The 22,281-nt window shown below is 40.6% G+C and overlaps 1 protein-coding gene across 1 annotated transcript; it reads left to right on the top strand.

The window, feature by feature from the left end:
• Nucleotides 1-3,260: 3,260 nt before the first annotated feature.
• Nucleotides 3,261-20,872, top strand: ccdc71 (coiled-coil domain containing 71). The gene is made up of 2 exons (XM_068722233.1): nt 3,261-3,343; nt 17,106-20,872. Exon 2 carries the CDS (start codon nt 17,116-17,118, stop codon nt 18,187-18,189), a length of 1,074 nt encoding a protein of 357 aa, XP_068578334.1. The 5' UTR covers nt 3,261-3,343; nt 17,106-17,115; the 3' UTR covers nt 18,190-20,872.
• The last annotated feature ends 1,409 nt before the right edge of the window (nt 20,873-22,281 follow it).

Below are 22,281 nucleotides of genomic sequence, written 5' to 3'. Positions count from 1 at the left end.
CTGCAGCCACCATGTCTCTGAAGACTTTCCATGCTTTTCTTCTGCTTTGTGACAAACTCACAACGATACAGGATGCATGGGCCATGTGTGCCCAGCAATTGTCCTTTCTTTACAATCCAGGCCCTCTCACAATCTTTAGATGAATGTCTGGTTGCGTGTCGTGGGCGCAACCAGAACAAATTTGTCATCAAAATGAAGGCAGTGTGTAATGCACAGTCCAGCTATGTCTTGAATATGCAAATGTACACAGAGGAAACCCCCCTGGGGAAAGAACTAAAGAGAATCAGGGCATGAGTGTGTTCATGTTTAGGCGTTCAGCTAAAAGTGTGAAGATGAAATACAAGGAAGCCCAGTTTAAGAAATTCATCCTTGAGTTTGAAGATTTGATCAGATGGCAAATCACTGCACATCAAACTGCACAGAATCAAGCTGTTTGCAATATTACATAACAAATGAATCCACTGAGAATGTGAGCTTGCTCAAGTCACCATTGACCCAGTCGTGTTTAACAGTTTGATGTATTTGTACATAAATAGACCATAAACAGCCTAGGAAAATTTGCAATGGTAATTTTTTTTTGTGTGTAAACAAAACTTTAGGTAAATTAGGCACAGGTGTCAACCTGTCACTGTCACAAGCCTCTTTCATTACCAACAGACAAAACTCAATCCCAATCTCCATACTCACAGACTCATGGATTTTGAGGAGCATTCCCTAAATGTCCTTGAGGGCTTCGGGCCGTCCTGCTGTCAAATCGTCAAGTGTTTGAGCACTTTCTCAAAGACATTTTTGAGCCCTTTATGCACACTTTCTGTAAGTCTGCATGTCTACTGACTTTGCCTTAGGGAATTACCCACAATTCATAGCAATGTGACTTCAAACACAGGTATATTACACACCTGGTTACAAGTTGCAGGTTTTTTTTCTGTTTTGACAAAAACAAGTAAATAGATTAGTTGACAAATACCTTTTCTTCTCTTGAGGCAAGAGCCTGAGAGAAGTTCAAATCAGGCAGTAAAAACGTGAAATAAAACCCCACAACTGAACATGACATGTTTTGCTGTTGTCGGGTAACTTGATATGTCGCTGCAAAGTGCTGTCACAATGGTATTTATACCATTCCAAGCCCTTGTAGCCCTTGTAGTCTCTCACAGGTGACGTCAGTTAAGTCCTACAGGATTCAAGCCTTGAGGTTGTAGGGGGGACCAGGCGGCAACCTCTGATTCTGAAAAGTGAAGCCAATGCTGACGTTTGTTAAACTTGCATTCTTTCTAATGGCCATCAGGGGGCGACTCCTCCGGTTGCAAAAGAAGTCTTGTTGTATAGAAGTCTATGAGAAAAAGACCCCACTTCTCATTTGATTTATTACCTCAGTAAACATTGTAAACATGAGTTTATGGTCTCAATCTCTAGTTTCATGTCTTCTTCAATACAGCATGGTCCATGGTCCAAGAGTCAAATAGACCATAAAGCAGGGTATGCTTTAGTGCGGGGCTACAGAGATTGACAGGTCTCTGCCAAAGCCGTATACGGCGTCTCTACGTCAGTCCTCCGCTGTCCAAATATGGTCACTTCAGTTCACTGGTTGCAAAAAACAAGATGCAGACAGCAAAAAATGCCAAAATTGAGGCTTCAAAACCGTAGTCCACAAACCAATGGGTGACTACGTCCATTTCTGATATACAGTCTGTGGGGGGGGGGGGCCTTAGGATTGGGCCATGGTCACTCCAGAAGTGAGGGGTTTTCACTGCAACCATTGTTTGTATTTCTGTTACATCACTTGACTAAAGCCGCACCTGCAAGAGTATCCCGATTTCTTTCGATATACTCCAGCTAGCGTATTCGCGTTTCCCACAAATGGGATGAGAGCCTATCCCGGTTTCTTAAAACAGGATATGATTTTGACATGTGAAAACACATAAACGGGATACTCCAAAAACCTGATCATAAACAGTTCCATATAAACGCAGTCCCTAACACTGATTCACCGTATTTTGTAATGTGCTGATATCCTAATTTCCAGTACACAGAAAGGAAAAATAATAGACGCTGTGGAGAGGCGAGAAGGGGGGTTTGACTAGAGGGCGTTAACATTCTGTTATTTGACGATGTAGATTATTCCCAAACGGTCGACTCTATCTCAGAATTGGCCTTGCAAGATTAGGACTGATTTAAAACAGTAGATGGCGTTTTGAGCCATTTTCAACAATTTTTTTAATTAAAAAAGTACAGTCATATTATTTAGTTCACAGCTTAATTAAACAAATGAGTTTAAGTGTACAGTTGCTTAAAGTGCGTTATATCCTGCTGGTTAGCCTAATCTAAAATAATATATCATAATTTCTTGATTTATATTGAGTTGCTAATCTAAATCTGCAGAGTAACTAATTACTAATGTTGTCAAATAAATGTTGTTTAAATTAAATACGTGCCTACAAAAACATGGTAGTGTTGTAGAAGTATAAAATTATAAAATTGTACTTACAGTACTTACAGTACTATACAGTACTTAGCTAGCCTTTATTTCGCCACCGATAGGTCACTGGGATGGTTGGTTGCGAAGATTTTTAGTCACAAACACGGCATAAGCCACACCCCCATCTTGACGTCACAATTTACTTAGGCTTCACAGTTGAGAGGGCGGCCAGTTTTTTACTTTCAAAATAAGTATTGTGATATGAAATAAAACTTACGTCTTTGTTGTCTTGTATTTTATTTTTGCAGATTTTTTTTCGGACATGATTTTAATTTTTTTTTTACTTGTTGAAAACAACAATATTTAAGTTAAATATTTAAATATAGTTAAGACACCAATGTGTTTGTTTTGTTAGTTGTGTTGACCTGTAATCATCGCAAACCTTTTGAGGGAGATATCGTGGTTAACTGTCAATTAGCTTGCAAGCTAGCTAGAAGAGCGTTTTCTACAATGAAATGCAAAGAGTTTTAGTCACAAACACGGCGTAAGCCACGCCCAGTCGTGACGTCACAATTTACTTAGGCTTCACGGTTGAGGGGGGGGCTTAGTTTTTTACTTTTTAAAATAATTATTGTGATATGAAATAAAACGTATGTTTTTGTTGTCTTGTATTTTTGTTGTTGTTGTGGACTTTGTGTCAGTCATGATTTTTAATTTGTTTATAACACAATAATATTTTTCAGTCACTTGCGCCCGTTCCCCACCCCCACCCCCTCGGTGAACAGAGCCCGCCCTCCTCTCCTCTCTCCCCGGCTGCCTCCGCCTCTCTCTCCCTGGTCTGTCATCCACACCGCTGTTGTTGCAGCCATTTTACCGTGTGGAGCGTCGGCGCAGCGGTGGAGGATGCCGAAACAGCGCCGTTAAAAGGTAATACCGCCTTTTTATTTATTTTTCCTGCTGTAGTACTTTCATTCACGTCAGTAACCTTCACGGTTCCGACTCATCAAATACGTCCGATAATGTTTCGGAGCAAAGGGGAGGGCCTGGTCGGCCGGAAGGGCTTTGGGGAGCCTCTACAACTATAGCTGCCCAGACAGAGGACAGATTGCTGGGAGAGTGTTTGGCGAGCTCGGCTTGTCGGCAGTTCACAAGTCCGTGTGAAAAAAAATGGCGACGTCTTTCATCAAACCACTGAAAGTTGTAAGTCAGCTTCTCAACGGCGGCTACTTGAATACATCTGACTACAGTTAGTGGTTTAGGAAAAAATAAACTGAGTCTTATTGCCAGTTCTTGAAGGTGGGGGCGCTCGTGAGCTACGGAACCACGTAGCTTTGCGCACGTTTTTCCCTATCTTAACGCTCATTGGCTTACCTGGTTTGTTTTGTTTTTAGCGTTTTTGATCTAACAAAAAAAAGTAGTGATACCATCATAGGTTTCTTTGTTCTTGTCAGTTAAGACATCAGTGTGTTTTGTTTTTGTTAGTTGTGTTGACCTGTAATCATCGCAAACCTTTGATGAAGTAAAGGAGTTGGTTGGTTATCATGGTTAATTGTCAATTAGCTTGCAAGCTAGCTAGGAGAGCATTATACTGCTAACGTCAATAACTGTTTACACAATGAAATTCTGTTCAATCCCGGCAGTAAAAAGCCAAGTGACTCATCGGCTTTCTGGCTTTCTGATACGCCTCTGAAGGAAAAGGGCTATATTTCAGCGTAGCCAGCGGATATCTCGACCAAGACTTAATTTTTCATACACTATACGTTGCTAACAGTCCAATTAGCAACTTGAGATGTGAGACTGGAGTTGAGACAACAACGTGTATGCCTGGATTGTTTCACAAGTAGCTAGTTTACAAGATCATTTAAACCAATAAAATGCAAAATTATTGTCAGATGGAAACCACAATATGTCTGATACTGATACTAAGTTAACGATTAAGTATGCCATTACCAGCAGACTGTTCATATTGAAGTAAAATCAAGCAATACGTCTACACATTGATCACAATGTTGGCTAGCTAGCTAAACAGTTTGTATTCAATGGTAGCTACGTAGTATGAATAGTATGTTAATGGGATGTTACGTCCTGAGCTATAGCTGTTCTCCAACATAGGTCACCAAGCATATTTCTCAAAGATGCAAGGATACATTTTGCCATGCTACTTTTTGGTCTGATACGGTCTGTAGACAGGTTTCTTTTCAACAATTAATCCAGGATGCATGCTCAGCATGGAGGTAGAAAAAGCTTGAAAAAAACTTGTTATTAAAATGAGAATAACTGGTCCATCTTAAAGGTCAGCCCACCTTACCTGGGCCGAGGTTGACGTTAACTTTGGGGCGAATCCCTCTTCAATTATATCAAAATGTGGCAACCAAGACACGGGAACTTGGCTTGGGTCTTGAAGTGTTGTAGCATTTATTCATCAACAGCCCAAACTCGGTCTCTTCACTGAACACTGTTGTGTTTATTCGCAGTACACTGGCTGGTAATAAATAGTCTTGTCTCATCGCCCCCCAAAAAACACAAACTTTCTGGTAAATAAACAAAACGTGTACCACTTCCCCAGAATCAGCAATTTGACCTTAAGGCAATTCAAGCTGGATATTCTGCCGTGGGGCTGTTGGAACAGGCTGCTAATGTTGCCTGTTTTTTTTTTTTTTTTTTTCCTCAACATGTTATAATGACAAATGCCGGTTGGTATAAAATCAAACTGTGAAACCGCAAATTGATTCCTGTTTTAAGAAAATGAAGTAACTTGTCAGAGACTGTTTTTAAGGCCAAATTGTTACAGCACTTCTGGCTAGCTAAAATGGTGCGTACTCCAGTGAGAAGCAGCAGCTAGTAGCAAAGATAATTCTAACAGACTTTATAGGTTTATATTAAACCCCAGCGTTTCATCCTCTCTGAAAGACTATCCACCACCTTCCAGTACTTTGGTCTGGTATGAATAGATAGTAAGAGCTAACTGGGTTGGTTCAGTCTTGATAATGAATATTTCCACCAATTACTTTTATGTTGTACAGTTTAAGCCACCAAAACAAGTTTTATGACATTTCTTTTATGACATACTATACTATGACTTTTTTATGACATACTATACGATACACTTTTTATGACTTATTTTTAATTGCACACTAGGTTATGACTTTTTATGACTTTTTATATGACATACTATACCTTCTTTATGACTTACTAGGCTTTGACCTTTTCTGACTTTTTCTGACGTACTACATTATGAATTGTATTTAAAGACCAGATTACTAAATAATAACGATTAACTCTTCACTTTGAACTTACCGGCTGGGTCAGTTTTGAGATAATGAATATTTCAAGTTATTGCTTTTGTCATATCTACAGTTTAAGCCCAAAAACAACTTTTAATGATGATCTCATAAGCTGTCATTGCGGTTTATTTTCTACACCTGATATGTGTGCGCATCAAACTGACGAAGTCACTCTGGAATACTTTGAGGTCAAATCTCATTGTCAACCATGTTATTTACTGGCATTTAAGCCAGATTTTCGCCCTGAAGTGGCTGCCTCTGGCTAATTTTAGAATTGGGTCAAAATTAATCTTGATCGGTTTGACAATTTGAGAGGTTCATGAGTCATGATGCTGGTACGATCAGGCTCTCAGACGATTGTGACTGCTGTGATATGAAGTAGAACAGATGGACCATATTGTTTGCATCGTCCTATTTTCTGTAGACTTGGAAAGTATCCGCTGTCTTTCTCGCTTTCTCTCTTATTGTTGCGGATGCAGTTATGCACATTTGAAATGCCAAGAAAATGTTTGATGACGTTAGAAAGTGTCTCCATTATGTAGTTTGTCCACCAGAGAGAACCGACAAGTTTATTTGAACTGAGCAACTAAACTGTGGTTTAGTTGCTCAGTTCAAATAAACAGTTTTGTTTCTTTGTCCCTACAATCCAGCAACCACATCACTTTCCCAGTTTTGTTAAGCTGTGTTTTGTCCTGTAATTATGCTTTGCGACTAGTGTCGAGGTTGATTGTCTTTGATTACTACACTTGAAACTGGTGTTTTGGTCGCTGTGAAATTGTACTCGATCCGATGAACAGGAATGAATACTAGAAAATACAATAACATAAACATGGTGGCAGCTAGCTAGTGGGAGATCGGAAGGAGATTTAATTTTCAGTAAATATCACTATGTAAAATGAGTATTTTCGGCTTTAAAAAAAGATAGCAAATACTACTCAAACATAACGCTCGCTGTTAGGACATAATGTCCCACTCTCTATGGTCGAGTTCTCTGCCATCATTACCGTTGTCATTGAATTATTCCTGTCATCATTGTTACTTGATTAATTAATTATCTAGCACAATCTTGATTTTATGTTTTTAACTAAAACTTTGCCATAACAAGATAAAAATGCACCAGTTCTTATTGAGTCAACCCCTCCTAACAGCAGTTTTATGAACAAAGCTTGAATGCGTATGACGGTGAGTGAAGTCGCCATTTTGTTTAATAATGCCATGCAAGCAGATGCCTTTCGGGGAATTTTGCCTCTTTCCAATATGTTGCTCCTCAGTTGAATTCCTCATGTCAAGCTGCAATCTAATGGCCCGTGTCCACATAGTGTTTTTTTTTCTTCTCAAGGCCAGCGTCTTCTTTCAATTGTTCCAAATGAGGAGAGAAGGTATGTGGCTGCCTAGAGGAAAGTTGATGGCAGCACTAAAGAACTGTTGTACTCTGGATAACTATGGACTGAATCAGCATGTGACATAATATGGGCCACACTGGGGACTTTGTCATCTCAAAGGGTCTCAACATCAGACTAAAAGGTTGTGGTGGATGATGTTACTCTTTGCGATTATTCATGTGTTTTCTTTGGGATGACTATCTCTGTTTGCGCAAATCTTTAAATTATTAATTCAGGCTTTCTCTTCCTCACCTACCATCTTTTGGGTCTTTTTAGGGAAACAATTGTTTATACTTTCCTATCCTCCATTTGTGGTTACTCAAAATTGCATTGTTGAGTCAATCGTCGGGGGGGGCGGTGTTTTTTTTCATCTCATGAAATATTCTGCTTCAATCCAAATTTGTTTGCTTTTGTCTTTTATAAACATTTTTTCACTGCAGTCTTAAAACGGTTTCCAGCTTGTACCAGCGAGGGTTGCACCTAATGTAAAGGTCTAGCAGCAAAAAACCAACAGCACCATAAATTACATTTAACTACATAACACAAAATTATATTCTCCACATTGTTAAGCCTGCAAGCTGGCGACAGCCATGGCAAATAGCATAATGTTTTCAGGTTGATATCTCAGGAACACCTGGAGAAAAGGCTCCATTTTTGGGCCTCTTCTGTTCAACATATCTCAAATGTTCTTGCCATTATTATGCAGACGACACACAGATTTATATAAAGATATCATAAGGTGACTATGGTCCCATGCAATTACTGAGAGAGTGCATTGAACAAATCAATGACTGGATGTGCCAAAAATTTCATTTGTCTAGTTTTACAAAGATAAAACAGAAGTAATTTTCTTTCAGTGCTCCACTCCAAAACAGTTTGCTCCGTTCCATAGACTGTTATTAGGGCCCGAGCACCGACGTAGTCGGAGCGGAGGACCTATTGTTATTCTAATGTTTTTTATTATTATTATTATTAGGGCCCGAGCACCGACGTAGTCGGAGCGGAGGACATATTGTTATTCTAATGTTTTTTATTATTATTATTATCGTACCAGTTTCATCGCAAAAAGGAGGTGCTTGGGATACTGGGAATCTTTTGAAATTTGGCACAAAATTCAATCGTGGTGAAAATTCCAGTATTATTGGGGTGTCCAGCTGCGGCATGACATTTTGGCTCGATAGCGCCCCCTACAGAGTAGCCCCAACTTTGGGTTTCACCTAGCTGTATGAAATTTGGTAGGTATGTGGAACGTGATGGGACGTACAAAAAAGTCAAAAGGGGGTATATCCTAAACCAAACAGGAAGTCGGCCATTTTGAATTTTATGACGTTTCTGGACCGTTTCAAGGCGCCGTACTTTAACGAACTCCTCCTAGAGATTAAACCCGATTGCCTTCAGATTTGGTCAGTATGCTCTTGAGATCTTGGCAGTGAAACGACTCAAAGATCAAAAAGTTATCGAACTATGTGTCCGTGGCGTGGCAGCAAAAAAACACCATTCGCCATGAAACAGGAAGTTGTTGTAACTCGGCTGTACATTGCCTAATCTGCTCCAAATTTCTCAGATGTCATAACATCCTGACCCTGAACACATCTATATGACAGTTTAGAATCATAGTGATAGCGCCACCTGGTGGCAACAGGAAGTTATAAGTTTTGTACTTTGACATCCTGCTCCTCACAGATTATTCCAATCCCTCTAAAGTTTTGTCAGAAAAGCCTTAAGACGTTGATAATGCTTCATTGTGAAAATTGTAAGAAGTTGTCGAAGGGCGACGACGTGGCGGCTCGGCGAACTTCGATCCTTCGCCATGAACGAATAAACTGATGTAACTTGACTCCGCATCATCAGATCTTTACCAGATTTCACATGTTTGATTAGACTCCAGGCCTGAAGACATCTGCAGGCCAATTTTGAATCATAGTCATAGCGCCACCTACTGGCAACAGTAAGTTAAAGTCTTTATACTTTGGCTTGTTTCTCTTAGTTGGAAAATCAGATCAACATCAAATTAGTTCCACACAAATGTAAGAAGTTCATAATGCCAGTTCTCTAAGCTTTTGATGTTTCGTCGAACGCCGTTGCCGTGGTAACGCAGTCTTCGGCGTGACAAACGATGGTCATTTGGAGAGGTTAAAAAAGCTTGAAACACAAGCAAACTTGACACACAGATCACAAGGCCAAAATGTAGTTATATAATATGATTTTATTCAATAAGAGTGTTAAATTGGCTCAATAGCGCCCCCTACAAAATTTCGACAAAGCAGCCCTTGCAGTACGTTTCATATAGAATAACAAAATTTGGCAGGCACATGTATCACATGTGGACTTAAATAAAAGTCTCTTGGGGCCATGCCCTAAACCCAACCGGAAGTCAGCCATTTTGAATTTAGTCTGAATTTCTAGTGTCGTTTTTGCAATTTCCAGGCGCTCTACTTTAACAAACTCCTCCCAGGGATTTAATCAGATCAACTTAGAATTTGGTCAGGACAATCTAAAGACCTTTGTGATTAAAAGTTACTCAAAGCTTGTTGTTTCGTGAAATGCCGTTGCCGTGGCGATGCATTCCTCGCCATTAAAAACAAAGGTGTTTTTGAGGGGCTAAAAATACTCAAAACAAAATCAAACTTGTCACACACATTTAAAATCCTGAATGTAGTTATCTGATGTGATTTTAATGCTTCAGAGTGGCAACTCGGCTCGATAGCGCCCCCTACAATATTTCGACGATGCAGCCCTCGCAGTACGTTTCACCTAGATGTATGAAATTAAGTAAGCCGGTGTATCACATGTAGACTTAAAAAAAAGTCTTAGGGGTCCATGCTCTAAACCCAACCGGAAGTCAGCCAATTTGAATTTTGTATGAATTTCTTGTGGTTTTATTTCCTTTTCCAGGTGCTGCACTACAAACTCCTCCTAGGGAAATAATCCGATCAGCTTAGAATTTGGTCAGAACAACCTAAAGACCTTAACGATTAAAAGTTACTAAAAGCTTGATGTTTCATCGGATAACATGGACTTGGTGTACCGGCAATTTTACATGATTCGCCATCATCCATCAAGCTTTTGTAACTCAACCTTACTTTGTCAAAACTGCCCCAAACTTGACATGCTTGATTGCTGTCGTGATTTTAGGACTTCTGCATGCCAATATTAACTCATAGTCATAGCGCCACCTACTGGCAACCACGGACGTAAACAGAATTCTATAATAACAGCGGCCCAAACAGGGTTTGTGGGCACACCATGAGAAAAAGACTTATCTGATCTAAATATGTGCAAACTAAGATGCTTGGAGAACAAAAGTTAATCAACAGTGTTTTTCAAACCATGTCAGTGGGCATTAGTATAAATGATCTGTCTAGAGCTTCTACATGAGAATCAGGTTAAATGTTACAATGAATGCTTCACACTACAATCTAAAGTTACAGAAGAGCTTAAAATGAAAACGGTGTCAAATTAAAGTGTTCAAGTAAAAACAAATGACACTGCTGTTCTGTTAACTTTTATGTAAGTCCAAATACAATCAGCAGGACACTGCAGGGAGTTGAACTCCATCCCAGTAACCTGACCGTCTGTTATGTTACAAATACTGAAGCACATTCACACGTTCATTTTCTTAATGATCTTAACAGGCTTACATTTATGATTGTATCGGAGGTACACTCAAAACATTTGAGGCTTAAGACCTGGCAACATGGTCTTGCTATGCTGCTGGTCGACGCAGGAAATATCATCTAACTTGTGCATGCAGTGTATGATGGTCACAGAAATGCATTGCCGCATCAACCAGAGTCCTGCCAGTACCCTCGACGTGTGTGACGTTGCGAGGGCCCGATCAATGCTGCTTGCAGCTTTAATGTTATTAGCCTTTTCTCTAACCATGTTTGGAGTTGTTTTCTACAATATAACGGTATCTTATCTAGTGCCTTCAAGTTTTGTTTCTTGGTCAATCCCTCCCATGTGCTTTATTCTATTGAAGCGATGCCTTGACTTTCAACAGCCCTTTTCAAGGATTCAACAATAATTCATTGTCATTATGCAACACAGGGTTGCATAGCAAAATGCAGTTGCAGCCCATTTGTATTATATTTGTATATAATGTTGTATCCAGTCCAACACACCTGCAGAGCTGCCCCGTCACCAAACGCAATGTTTACACAGCACGAACGATCGGCCAAAAGCATTTTTTTTAAAGAACTTCTCTGTGGCTGAAACAAAGCAGCCAGCAGCACAAGATGAATAACTAACACTGAGGGATGTCTTTGTTCTCCATTTTTTATTTTAACATTTTACCTTTGTCCCAGTGAGATAGTAATGAGTTCATATAGTGACTTTGCTGTTGTAAACGCAACTGTTGCTGCTCTAAAAACTGTATTTTTTATATATTTTAAATATAAATTCTAATCCTGTTCTGAAGTTATTTGTTTTCAAAATTATATATGTTTTGAAAAAGGAATAGTACTAAAATCCTAAAGGCCACCATAGTTCCCCAACACGCTTAGAAAGGGAGGGGTGAGCTGACGGGTATTTAGTTGGTTGCTATCTGCAACAAACCCATAAGTGCCACTAAATCGTACACACTGTTCCTTTTAATGCTTTTGTTCATCATCTGTGGTTTGGATTTCCACATAGTCGAAGAAATAAAGTGCATCCTCGCCATAGTTTAGTGATGAAAGCGCTGTCAGTTGGGCTGTAATGAATATCTTTCTCTTTTTTTTTTTAAAGCTTTGCATGTCTGTTGTCATATTTTATGACATTGTGTCTGTGCGTGTTTGAGAGTGAGGTAGAGAGGGGAAGACAAGGTGAACTACTGCATGCAGTGTTTCTGTAAGTAATTGATAACTAACTCAGAATGCTGCTTTGTTGCCCTCCCGACCGTTCTCATATTTTCTAGTAAGCTTACCCGAACCCGGCCGGCCAGCGGGTTGTAACCAGATTTGATGGGTCAACCTGGGAATCAAATAGTATAATACCCTAAACCTACTAATAATAGTAGTGTAGCCTAATCTGTATCTGCAACTGAGCAGAGACATGCCCTAACCATAATGAACAGATATGCAAAAAGAAGAAGCTGCGCTGCATTCAAATGTTGATTTTAGAACTTGATTGTCAAGATTATGAACTAGGCTTCAAAGATTCAGACTATTTGTATTACAGCCATAGCTGTCAGCACTGAATGGTAGAGGACATTATAACATTGTCTGGTATTGATTTTTATAAATTGCATCCACATTTTGGCAATTTCTGCCATTTTCTAGATTTAACAGTTGATTCCATTCCCCCCCATCACAGACATCATAGGAGCCTACTGATACCAGGTGGGGGATGGGAACTCTGTCCTTCTGTCTGTCTGTCTGTCTGTCTGTCTGTCTGTCTGGCAGCAGTGTGGACACTTTGTGCGTTGCTGCCTCTGATTAATGGGCCTGATGTTCAATTGCAGTCGCCAGAGATCTTCTTGGCCTGCTCTGCTCCTGCAAGCTGCGCTGTTTAAACTACAAAATGAACAAATTAATTACCCATATTTATTTGGGGGGTGGGGTGGGGGGGTGGACACGGAGCAGGTCGTTACCTGATGAGCTACTATCTCATTCCTTGTCTTCAGTTTTTATGAAAGTTAAACCTGTGATCATGTAGCTGCAGACTTTGTCTTGTCTACCAGGCGGCTAATTATTATATCCAGGTTCACTAGTGTAGGTTTGTCTTGCTTTCTTTACAGGTGTACAACGTTATTGATAGTTTAATGGTCTTTAACCACATACTTTGTCTTAATATAACAAGTTCTCACAGCAAAAAAAGCAAGTAGCAGTTTGAAAGTAAGACTGATATGAATCTAGCTTAATCTAGTCTGAAAACTAAAGATGCACCAATGGCAATTTTCTTGACCAATTCCGTTAAAAAAAAAAAAAAACTTGCTGATTACGACTTTCTTTCTCAAAGTTATAATACGCTCATCCTACATCTGACAGGTCAAGCTGTAAATAGGCTAATATCATGCAGCCTCAAATTTTGTACTAACATTCATGGTCCCCAGAAGATGAACTGATGACCTCTTGACTTTTTATTTATCACAACCCTGGTTCCAGACGTCTAAATCACTGATTCAAATAGGGTTGGTGTTGACGGCCGTTACCCTTGTTGGTCTGGAGGCGGGATAAGCTACCTAGCTATATCCGTGAGAAATAGTGACCAAAAAAAAAATGGGTGCCACAGTACAGGTTGTCAACTTACAAAAATAACAACTCTTAAAGGGTCGGTCTGAGGTTCTATATTTTTCTTATTGTCAACAAATCCTTCCTGACTTGCCCATAGATTGCAGATGGAAATTGACTAGTTGCTAAATCTGATACAAAATCTCTTTGTATGTGATTGTTTTTTTCTACAGGTCCCTGATAAATAGACATATTAAACAAAATCTCTCTCTCTCTCTCTGTCTGTTGCACTCAGCCCAATGACTATTGGTTCCTACTGAAGACGTAAATCTAATACAAAAATTTCACTAATATAGTTTATTTTTCATTAAAAAAAATAAAACTCAGTAATTTCCTAAAACAGTGGGGTGTTGCAGTTTTTAGGAAATGTTAACTCAAACAGGAGGAAGCAGTGCATTTGTTGGGACCATTTTCTAAACTACGGTGTTTGTATTGATAATAATGAAGGAGCGTGTCACCCTGTTACTCAACATTCGCTGGTTCTTGCTTCTCAGTTGTAAGAATTTGTTACATTTCTTTGTCTTATTTGATAGTTGATTGAACGTCTTTGTGTCTTGAACTGTTGATCAGAAATAGCGGGAAAAGCTTATGTTTAGCTCTGAACCAGCTGGTTAGACTTCAGAATCTACAAAGAAAATTGCTATTATTCACGTAATAAAAGCTAGATTGTGGAACTTTGTCTCCCCATGCCAGTAGTGAGAGTACTTAAAATAGTATTATTTGACTCTGAATTTGAAAAAGTGAACACTGTCGACTTGCTCATGAGGTATGTCTGCAGGAGAGCTCTTTCGTTCCTTTGAACGCCAAATTTCCTTTTCAATCTGGAGCATTCAAGGCCAAGTACAATACTTACGTTTTGTTGAGTTTAAGATCAGAAGGTTGCAGGTCATCCATGTTTTTATGTCCTTAAGACATCCTTGGAGTTAAGCTAATTTCTTAGTTTTGTCTGGCCTGATCAATAGATATAACTGGGTGTCATCTGTATAACAATGAAAGTTTATGAAGTGTTTTCTATTAATATTGCCTAAACAAAGCATATATAAAGTGAATAGAATGGGTTCAAGCACAGATGTCTTTCACGTGTACAAACTGGGATCAATCTGATAAATAGGACTGAAACCAGTTTAGTGCAATTGGTTCCTTCAATGCCAATTAAATGTTCTAGTCTCCGTAATATGATACTGATTCCCGACTGCTTTCTCAAGGACCTTGGAGAGGAAGGGGCTGTGTTTTTTTTTTTTTAATGAAGAGGTTTAATTACAGCTACTTTTTAGGACTGTGGTACATGGCCTGTTGGTAAAGACAGATTGAAGTATAGAAGTGCTAACTATGGGGAAAACTTCTGTAAGATGCCTTGTCTGGGTGCGTTCTAAGAGAAAGGTAGATGGCTTGGATGGAGAAATTGTTTAAGTCAATAGGTGAAGGTCAATGTTAGAAAAACATTCTATCAGGTTTTACAGCTTTTTTTTAAGGTTCCTAAGTTTGAGGATGAATCAGTACCGGTTGAGGGCAGGAGTTGATTAATTAAGGTTGTTATACTTAGAATTTTAATAATAAAGAAGTTCATGAAGTTGCTTCTGCTGAGGGCTAAAGGAATACATGGCTCAATATAGTTGTTAGCATCGCTACAGTGCTGAAGAGAAACCTGGGGTTCTAATTTTTTTTCTATGAATTATGAGTAATAGGCTGCTCTGGCATTACGGAGGTCCTTCCTAAAAGTTTTTAGACTATCTCGCTAGTCTAACTGTGATTCTACCAAATTCTTGGTTCTTTTCAAGTTTTTGCGATGTTGACTTTAATTGAGCGTTTTACCATGGAGCTAACTACCTTTTTGTTTTGCTATCGTCTTTTTTAGAGGGGCAATACAGTCATGTGTCATTAGCTGTGAACCTATAGCATTATCGACAAGATGTTCAACTTGGGTGGGACTAAAGTTATCATAGGAGTCCTCTGTTATATTGAGATATTGAATTAATTGCCGATGAACTCACTTCCTTAAATTTAACAACAGCACTTTCAGATTGACATCTAGACTACAAACCTTTGCCTAATGGCGTGTATCCGGTACTAAGTATTCAAAAGTTACTAAATAATGGTCAGATTAGAAGAAGGTTCTGTGGAAAGACTATTCAATGTTCAATTTTAATGCCATGTGCCAAATCAAGGTTGAGGGTGTTGTTAAAACAGTAAGTGGGTTTCTGTACACTCTGACAAACTCGTTTGGCAAGGGCTCGAATGTAATGTTGTTGTCACCTCTGAAATAAAAGTGCATCGTCCGTGATCTGACTTAGGCTACCACAATTATACCAGTCAAAGTAGGAATTACATCACTTCTATTAAAATTCCCTATCTTTCTGGGTGATGCCCACAGTTCTCTGTTGAGAGCTAGCTATTGTCACAATCAAACATTTATTATTATATTTCCTTCCATACTTTGTTTCTGATAAATTGCTGTTTCCTTTGTCCTTTTTTTGGTGGTGGTAGAGAAGCGAATACAAAAATTATATAATATTAGGCGGTTTCCCTCCCTCGGGGCTACCATGTCAAGTTTTTGTCTTCTTTATTTCTGCTGGAAGAGGATCCCAGGGCGTTGTTTCTACTGTCTCAAAGGTCCTGGTTACCATGCTGTTTAATGAAGCTTGTTTAGATTGAGGGTATAAAGGTGTAAAACTGCTGCTGAACTGAGAGAAGGTCGCAGTTTTAACGAGCCAGGTGGGGTCGTTCTCCCAGCAGATCATGGAGCTTCAGTGTTTCTTTATATTCTCTGCTGGTCTGGCCATGTGAGGTGTCTGATTACACTGCTGCTGACAGTAAACTAACTTCTCCCCCAAGCATTGATCTAGCAATTAAAAAATCCCCAGCCTCTGTGTTCAAAGCTGAAACAGTGTAGGTTTATGTTAACATTTTATATTCAGGTGACTTAACAACATCATGTGAACTCGGCTGCTGATCCACTTCAGTTTCTGGGGTCAGAAGGTCTTAGCACCCAGAAGCAGAAATGATGACGGTAGAGAAATGTTTAGGAAAGACGAGAGTTGACCTATCCATTGTTAGGATATGAACAGATAATACTGTCTGAACAGATGGGAAAACATCCGGTTTTATGATTGTTTTTTGTTGCCTGATTGACACAATTTGCCTCAATCTGTCAGCCCTTCAGATTCAGAGTCATAAAACTGCACATCATATGTAATTAAAGCAAATCATCTGGGATCTCACTTCTTCCAGTGACGGCAGTATCTCTGATGTCCATCATGGAGAAACTTCCATAGGGGCAGAAAAATGGTCCACGGAAGTATGCAAACGCAAATGCAAGAGGGGCCCGTAGTAAACAAACATGGCGTCTGAGGAGGAACTTGATGCACAGACAGAAGAAAAAAATAAAACAAACAGTGGGATGTTTGTCTGAATGAAGAGGCAATGGAGTGTCATAAATATGCAAATGAATATGGGTATTCTTTCAGGTGACACACTTCAGAATGGAACAAAGTGTGAAATCGATCTTCGAAGTGTCTGCCTTCGCATTTATTTAAAAAAAAATGGTCCCGGGACTTCCTTCCTTCCATCTCTGTTTCTTCCTCATTTCCTGTCATGTCTCCGTTGTCGCGATCCAATAAAGGCATGAAACTTCCGAACGATATACATCTTTTTTTAACATGCATTTGGAGGCAATGGGAGGTAAATTCCTCTTCTTTTGAAAGAATGGAGACCAAAAGGAGTTGCAACAATATAAGGTTGCAAAATAACAAAAAAGGTTCATCTACCATTTCTGTGATTCAGTTTAACCAAATGCTTTCTGTATTCCCGGCAGGACTAGAAACATGGCTGAGGCGGCGCGAGGTCCCGTGGTTTGCCGACCTTTGGCGTTTGCCAATGAAGACCGGGCAGTTCACTCCTGGTCTCGGATCTCGTCAGCGGGGCAGAACGTCCTCCTGGATGCTCTGAAGATCCTCAGCCCGATGTCCCGCGACCTCTCGAGCAGTGAGGAGCTGGTCACCTTCTTGAAGGAGCTGGGAGAGGAGGGCCACAAGCCCACCGTGCTGCGCAGCAAAGATGTGTACGGCTACCGCTCCTGCACGAACCAACCGCTGACCGCTGACATGCTGAAGCCACAGAGCAGGAACGTCAGACCCACCGCCAAGAGGAGGGGAAGGAAGCCCCTGGTCAAAAAGAGAGAGGTCCACCCGTCCTGGAATGCCTCTGAGAAGAGTAACCCCAAGATTCAAGGGGTCCGCCCTCCGGAGCTGCTGGTGGACCATCGGGCCATCATCTGCAGCAGGACACCCAGTCGGACTGTAGAGATGTCGCAGGCGCTGGAAGTGCGGCCGTGCCTCAGACTGACCAACATTGAGGGCCTATCTGGCTTCCATACGGCCAGACTCCAGATCCACACTTCCTGGGACTCATCCTCTGAGGCACCCTCTGTTGCCTTTTCACAGCAACAGCACCCTCCAACGCTTTCAGGAATACCTTTGCAGCCTTCTCACAATGGTGGTGGGGCACCCACCAAAGCTGTGGCCTTGTACAGCCAGAAGAGCCTGTCCTGCCCCATCCGATTGGACGGCGCCCTCATCGGAGATTCTGCACCGGTCTTCTACGCAAATGGACGGGCGTTCCCAGAGACTCACACAGAGCTCACCAGCAATGGCTGGAGGAGCAACGGCGTTCACCGAGATGGTCGGGGCCCCAAGGAACTAAACATCCCGACCCGGCAGAGAAACGGCTGGAAGGACAAAAACAGTCTTAGGTGGAAAGTTGTAAAAGTGGACGACTCTCGCTCTGTGGCTGAGGCCCGCAGAAAAGCGCAGAAGATCCTACAGGTCAACCTGTCTCCAGTGGTTCTGATCCAACCTCTCAATTATGTGCTGAGAGACTTCAGATACCAGAATAAGTGACAATACACCCCACAACCATTGTTTCATTGGGCAGATGTTAGTGTTTTACATCCATTAGGCTGTTCCTGGCTGAGCCCCAGTGTTCATAGCAGACGTCTTACATGGGTTTTTGTGATCTCTGCTGCGCGTTGGCGCTGGAGAAGTTCGAGTCTGTCTGTGGAAGTTCTGGTTCCTGACAGGGGCGCTCTGGATCGAAAGGCATTTGAAGTCAGGTGAAGCTTTTCTCAGCAGGCTGGGAAAAGGCTATCGGCCGAATGCTGGTACATTTTCACGGTCTACTTTAGTTTACACTATACAATACTTCAACCAACCATCATTCTGCTTTGAGTTGCCAGCCTGCTAGCCGATGTTGTGGATGTAGTTTAGGACGCAGCATCCACTGTGACTGTTAGGTTAAAGGTGAACGTCCTGCCCTTCAACAAGGCACTGGGTGCTCACAGTTGTTTAAAAAGAGTATTTATAACTCATTTGAAGTATGCCGCTGTTTTGTTGAAAAGTATCTTTTACTTGTAGCGCTCACAAACAGTGCTGTCGGTCTGCAGCGCCCCATTTTCCACCGGAAAGGAGAAAATCCCATTGATCTGGTGGATGAGCAGGGCAGGTTTCCAAAGCCTTCAGACGAGCAGACGTGGTGGTTGGTTGGTCCCAGCAAAACAAATGAACTAAACAAAAGGAGGGATGAAAGAGTGTTTAGTTTGTCTTCCTTTTTTTGTATTTTTGTTGTGTTTCCACTGGAAATCGGGAAGGCTCTGGGAGCGAGTACAGCAGGGAATCAAACCCGTGGCCCATACAGAGATAGATTGATATCTGGATGATTTGTTTGTCCTTCACAAAGTGTTCCTTTGGTTTAGTTTATCCACACATGGAAACAAAAGACTTATGGAGTGTTTTCAACTGTTGGGGGATTTGATGTCTTACAGTAACATGAACATGAATCAATGAACGGCGGGTACGGAAGGGGACTTGGAGAAATTCATCTTTAATTATTAATTCTCGGAAAACATTGAGAATTATGAGATAACAAAATTCTATCTTCAGGCTTAAGTTTTGTCATTATTAAACTCGATCTCTGAATCCTGTATTTACAAACTTCCGACTAGTTTCAGTGTTTACTTTCTGAATTCTGGCTTTTTCCCTTAAAGTTCCTCCATTACATGACGTGGCCCTGGTCCACCACCTTAAGTTTAAGGAGTTTTACACCGGATACAAAATCAACCCTCAGCTGTCGGTCTAGCGCTGCACAAGATTTAATTTAGTCAAATGCATTTCTGTACTTCACAAGCAACCAACTGCCATTTGGAGACTTGATGTAAGACATTTGTTTGGCTGATTTAAAATACATATTTGTGGTGATATTTGTTAACTTGAGCTGCAGGACTGTTTTTGTTTCCCTATCAGTTAAATTTGAAACTGCAGCATCGCAAAGTTTAATCTCCCATCAGAACTCGTCTGTGCTCTGTTGAGTCTATGGCAGGAATTGCACTTTGAGAGTGTGACAGTGCGTCATTGTCGCCCGTTTCCTGAACATGCGTCGTTAATCTTCTTATTTTCCTGCGTCATGTAGAAAATATGTGAAATAACATCCAAAATTTGGTTTGACTTACATTGAGCCCACACTGGTTTTTGTAACAGGTGCTAACTTTGCAACGTTGGTGCTGAATTCAATGACAAGAATGTCATAATTTTTCTGTTTTTCTAGTTCAGATTAGAGCATTTAGGAGCTGGGACTTCGAGTGAGTTATTTTCCGTGGGACTGATAGCACTGTTGCCCTTTGCAGGTTGGGACGAGCACGCTAAACTGCCGCGTGTGCTTTCCAAAGAGTTTCTACTGTGAGGAGCCACCTGAATCCGTTTTCATGTTATCATCTGTGAGGAACTCCTGGGGTTTCCCCTAAAAGTTTTGTTTGCGATGTTTGACCACATGACCGCACGAGACAAACGTTTTGTTTGACCGCAGAAATCACTTCCACAGTCCACGTAGTAGCTTGTGATGGAGCTTTTACTGATCTCAAGACCATTCAATGTGAATGAAAAGCTCTGGAAAAAGCCAGTAAGGGGAACTTTTAAGTTTTTTTTGGGGTTGGTTTTTTTTGGTCAGATTTCATTTTTATTCTTTTCCCAAGAAAAAGAATAAAAAGTATCAAACATTAAATACTTGAACCACCAAATCTTTCAGTCAAACGTAAAACAGAAATCAAATTACCGTCGGATCAGTAAATGACGACCCTTGTTTCAAAAACCACAAAGAAAGAGATAAAAAAAATAAACGTTTGAATGCTGTTGAAGCTGGTACGGGCCACTTGGTAGAAACAACTAATCAAATTTGAAGTGGAAATCTGTGCTTTCTGGTTCAAAGTCCATGCATTATTCTGGAATAAGCAATCTGTTCCCCTGTTTAAACTGAGGCCACATCAGTGTTTGGTTGGCTTTACAGATTTCTCTGTAAATTCTTTGGTAATTCTCTGTTCCTGTGAATTTTACGTTCTGGAAGAGTCTTGGTTTCCTTGCGCTCCCCCCCTCCCCCCCGCGATCTGTCTGTACGCGGTCATGTTCATGCCCACTGACAATTCCCTTTTCTAGATCTTCTATCTGTTAGTCTTGTTTGTGCCACACTTGTATAATATTGTATTTCCTACATGATCTTTGAAAACTCTTTTTGTTCAATAAAACTGATCTGAAAATAGTTGTTCTCTAATTTTGAGAAACTTTCATGACATTGTTTGATCATATTAACGTTCTTAGACCCCTGAATCACAAAGCAAAAAGTCATGTTATTGAGAAGTATTTATATATAAATTACACAAGTTTCTTTGCCAATTCCGACTTCTTTCGAAAAACTATAATTAACAACAGTCAGAAGTTTTGTGACTATTGTCTAATGGAAAATTCAATTGTATGTTGCCTCTCGAATAGATCAAAGACCAACTGACAAGATTTGAAAACTGGGTCCAAATCAAAAAGAAATTAAATGCTACATGCAATCTGTCGCAGTACCACGAAATTTGCTGCAGTACTGAGTGTTTATGCCCGACGAGTAAATTTGACCATTTCTGGAAATTTAATTTAAGACATTTCAAGTTGGTTGAGACGGGAGTTTCTTTGCACTTTTCTGCGTCGATGTTTTTCACGAGTTCCCGGTAGAATGGATTACAGCATAACCAGCGTTATAATGCTGCGTTCCCTTTGTATAGGGAAGTTGAATTTTCTGAGTTCCCAGTTGGAAATTTCATCTGGAACGCTGCCTTAAGTCGGATTTCCGACTCGGAAAGTTAGGCTAACCCCACCAAACCCCAACCTCAGAATCCAAGATGGCTAAAAGTTGTAGTAATATGTCTATTAGCTCTTCTTTCATATTTGTGCATTGTTAAATACTAGCATAAAGTGTTATCAATTGTTATTGCTAAGAATGACTCCCTAATACGTTTTCCAACTTGTTCTGGAACACAATCAACTCGGGTGTGATTTCATTACCAGCTCCGACTTCCGATTCCAACAGAAAGGAAGCACTCGAAACAGGCTTCAAACTAACACAGATGACGTCACACATTATGATTGGCTGTATGTGGGAGAGACTACAGTAAACTTGAGTCGCTTGGCCCCTACTCTGCGTCTGATTGGCTATACCCTTCCAGGCTGTTGCTACATGCTAACTTTAGCCTAGCTATGATGCTAACAGCCATTACGAACTAGACGGACGCGGGAAGAGAGCTTTTGTTCCCGTTGTACGAATGTAGGCCACCTGGTCCAAACAATGGCTCGTTCTGAGAATTTGTTGAGGCGAGAAATCGACTGTGTAGATGACGACTATATTGGCAGTTTTACCAACATTTTGAGACTGGTTATTGATGCATCTCTACTGACTGATGGTCGATTCTCGTCCTGCCTCCTCCCGTTGCCTTTTTTTTTTTTCTTCTTCCTGTCCTGTCCCATTCCCGTGATAAATAGTGAACACTCCCGTCCCACGGGAATCTCGGGAATCCGGTTATCAGAGTGGGAAGGTCACTTGGGAAAAGTAGGAAAGAACATAGGCCTACTAAACTAAAATCATCTCTACACCTAAATGTGGAAGTAAACGTTCAGTTATTAATGAAC

Source organism: Cebidichthys violaceus, unplaced genomic scaffold (genome assembly GCF_023349555.1).
Source record: "Cebidichthys violaceus isolate CVI_PGR_0920_01 unplaced genomic scaffold, fCebVio1.0.p SCAF_29, whole genome shotgun sequence".
NCBI lineage: Eukaryota > Metazoa > Chordata > Actinopteri > Perciformes > Stichaeidae > Cebidichthys > Cebidichthys violaceus.
The sequence above is the reverse complement of the archived record's forward strand: the minus strand, read 5'-3'. Positions and strand labels throughout refer to the sequence as shown.